Source organism: Monopterus albus, unplaced genomic scaffold (genome assembly GCF_001952655.1).
Source record: "Monopterus albus unplaced genomic scaffold, M_albus_1.0 scaffold421.1, whole genome shotgun sequence".
NCBI classification, from domain to species: Eukaryota; Metazoa; Chordata; class Actinopteri; order Synbranchiformes; family Synbranchidae; genus Monopterus; species Monopterus albus.
In genome coordinates this window covers 16,017-19,471 of record NW_018128301.1, presented here as the reverse complement: position 1 = coordinate 19,471, position 3,455 = coordinate 16,017, and the positions used below count along the sequence as shown (strand labels likewise).

At 39.2% G+C, this 3,455-nt stretch overlaps 1 protein-coding gene across 1 annotated transcript; it reads left to right on the top strand.

Moving 5' to 3' along the window:
* Positions 1–916: 916 nt before the first annotated feature.
* LOC109951983 (complement C1q-like protein 4) lies at positions 917–2,523 on the top strand. The gene is made up of 3 exons (XM_020586788.1): positions 917–1,139; positions 1,581–1,709; positions 1,889–2,523. Exons 1-3 carry the CDS (start codon positions 929–931, stop codon positions 2,167–2,169), a joined length of 621 nt encoding a protein of 206 aa, XP_020442444.1. The 5' UTR covers positions 917–928; the 3' UTR covers positions 2,170–2,523.
* The last annotated feature ends 932 nt before the right edge of the window (positions 2,524–3,455 follow it).

Sequence of the window (3,455 nt, the reverse complement as noted above, 5' to 3'; positions counted from 1 at the left end):
CCGCCGAGACACCGTGTTTTGCATGCGCCTGCACGTAGCAGCAGAGCCGGCTTGGGGATTTGTGAAGAACTCATGGGAAGAACTCAAAACCTTGTAAAAAGTATAAAAAATATGATGCAACCGAGAAAAAACTAAATCACACCCATGCACGTGTGAGTAATTTCCTGGTGATTTTTAAGCAAAGAGGGAGAGTGTTGTTTAAGCAAACACCCATACTCACGCTGGACAGTGTTGGGATGATGGCAGTGCCACTCTTCTCATGGATCTGCCTGTGCCAGGAAACCCTGATGACTCCTGGGCAAAATATGAAGTAAAAAGCACATATATGTGTTCACTGTCTTTGTATCATCAGTCTCACATATAACCAGAAATCTGTCCATGTCCAATCACAACTGTATTTCATGTCTTGTAGACAGGAGAGTCTACTTTCTTGTCAAGACCAGGAAACAAATAACAGTGAAGCAAAACATTAAAGTTGCAGGTCGGACATCAAAACAACACAAAACTCACTGTAAATCTCCATAGAGCCTCAACATGCATTAGTACAGGTAACCCTGTTCACATTGTCATATGGTTTTCACTTTTGATATATTATGAAATTATTTGGATTTTGTTTGTAAAGTTTATTCAAGATTATATGTAGTAATTGCTCAATAGTCTTATCTTGTGTGGTTCCATAGTGCACTGGATTAGACATCAACAAACAGATGTTAATAATTAACTGGTCATTGTTTGTTCAAATACATCAAAACAACCTCAGACAACATCACGCATGTCGCGAATGACAACAAGCTGCAGCCTGGCTGGTACTGTACCAACAGCCAATCATAGTCGTCCAATCTGACATAGTCATCATTTATCAGACAAATAAATGGTGTGGTCTGAACCAGGTAGAGAGCAGAAGACGAAGCTGAAATCAGATCTGAAGATGAACCTTGTAGTGGTTTTGGTTATGTTTCTGTTCTGTGGCCTAACCTTGGCCGAGGAGTCTCCTGCTGATACAGAAACAACTCTTTCTGGCTACCACCATTATGTGCTTGGTCTCCAGGGACAACTTGGTGCCATCAACAAAAAACTGGGAGCCTTAGAAAACAGACTGAAGGAGACTGAAAACCACATTGAAGATCAGAAGAGGAAAGGTAGATCAACAATTTTCTAAAAGATTCAGAGCTGATTTGGCTTAATACCATGAACTACCAGAAATTAAAATGTACTGTAAGCTGAAATGTTTGGTAACAATAAGCTCTTTAAGTAAAATTTGAATTGAAATGTATTTTTTCTTAGACATAAGCACATTCTCCACATTCTTGGTGTTTCTATATTTGTCATTTAAAGGTCAAAGCCAGTCATTTTCTATATTTATAGTATTTTTGAGCGACCTCCACACAGAGACTATAACCAGCAGTGATTTGCCTCGACTCACAGTTAATGTCTGTCAGTCCTGGATTCACTTGTTCATCAGGGTGATGGATCCTCACTGTTTCTCAAAAACACAGGGATAATATATTCTTTATTGATGCATTTGGCATTTAATAAAATAAAATAGGATGTTATTTACTATTATTTTGTTGTGTACACAGAAGGATATCGCGTTGTTTTCAGTGCATCAGCAGATGGAGGTGGAAGGATAGGACCCTTCAAAACAGACACTACACTGGTCTACAACAAAGTGATAACAAACATTGGCAGTGCCTACAATCAACACACAGGTAACATTATATAAAACTGACTGGGTAGGAGGGTTTTTGTTATTGTTAATCACAGCAGACGTGAACTAATGTGCTACATTATGTCATAGTACTTTCCTTTTTTTTGTAAATTAGTCAAATTGAATCATAAGCATTTCCACAAAGATGTCAGTTGTTGGATTAAAGTGTTGTTTCCACAGGTATCTTCACTGCACCGGTTAGAGGCGTTTACTACTTCTCCTTCTTTTATCATGCTGGAGGTGAATACATTGTATTTCTATCACTCATGAAGAACAACGAGCTTGTGGGAACGACCTCTGACCACTCATCATCATTTGATACCGCTGACAATGGAGGCAACGCGGTATTTGTGCAGCTGCAGCAAGGAGACCATGTGTTTGTGCGCATGCGTTCAAATAGCCATATTTGGGCAACCCATCGCTTTACCACCTTTAATGGTTTTTTGGTCAGTCCTAGTTAAGATAGGACTCATTTCAACTCAACTGTTTCTGTATTAACATCATGAAACACATTCACTCATCTAATAAATCCAATACATTTTTTTTTACATCGTTTTAAACCTTACATTGTTCAGCTACAGTAAATGACAAAACAAAATACTGTGTACGTTCAGTACTTAAGGTCGGTGATGTTTTTCAATATAATCACACGTATATCATATCTTACATCATGATGGTTGGGAGATTACCCAGTTAAATGACTATTAGTCTAATGATTTCTCTTTCTCTATGCACTCTGTGGCCTTGAAAAGCAGAGTCTGACTTGTTAACATGGTTATTAAATCAAGATTTAAGGTTGGCTTTACCTTTTGAGTGGAAATAGATGTTCACAACAAAACATTTTCCTGATTTGTAATAATACATAAAGATGTTTTATCACCTGCTCTGATCAGTCAGCATAAAAACTGTTGCTGTGTTAGTCTACAGGGATCAAAACCAATGGATGTTTACTGTGTAAATCTGTAAGTAAGAAATTAAGAGCCAGTCCTGCAAACTAGATTTTCACTCTTGGTTAATCAGCATTAAGAGCCGCTGTCTGTCGGAGGTTTCTTCTGTTACAGGGAGTTTTTCCTTGCTGCTGTCGCCAAGTGCTGCTCAAGGGGATTTGTTGGGTTTTCCCTCTATAATGATAATAATAATGTCTACTCTAGACCTTACTATGTGAAGTGTCCTGAGATGACTTTTGTTGTGATTTGATGCTATACAAATACAACTGAATTGAAGAGTAGAGGGTAATGTTCATGTACTGACACATACCAAGTGCTATTGGTGGTGTGTGAGGAGTTATGGGTGAAGCCATCGTACTGGGTCCTGTCATGTTTAGTCATGGAAACAACAGGATAACTGGGCACAAATGCAGACACACAGATGTAATGAAAGGTGACATTAAGTTAAAAGGTTTACCAGAAGTCCAGGTGAGCAAAATCAGGCAGGGAATACAGGAGGTGACCAGGCCAAGGTCAGAAACAAGATGGTGGGTAATCCAAATACACTGAACTTTTAAAGGCAGCAAGCAAAAGGCAAAGTCCAAACACAAAGATCTGTAAAACAGGCAGACATGAGAGGCTCAAACTCTATGGCTGGAAGCACATACATGACAAACCGGTAGAGTACTAAGGGAATCGCAGTGATAGGAGAACGGGAAACAAGTATGCAGATGAGCAGAGTGACTGGAGGCAGAGGGAAAGTCCTGGGACATCTGGAGGCTGGATGGACAAATGCAGTTATGGTCCTGTTCAGAAAATAA

Coding starts and splice junctions, on each gene's coding strand:
- LOC109951983 (XM_020586788.1), top strand. CDS start 929: ATGAACCTTGTAGTGGTTTTGGTTATGTTTCTGTTCTGTGGCCTAACC. Junction 1,140..1,580: donor TGAAGATCAGAAGAGGAAAG/GTAGATCAACAA, acceptor TTGTGTACACAG/AAGGATATCGCGTTGTTTTC. Junction 1,710..1,888: donor TGCCTACAATCAACACACAG/GTAACATTATAT, acceptor TTGTTTCCACAG/GTATCTTCACTGCACCGGTT.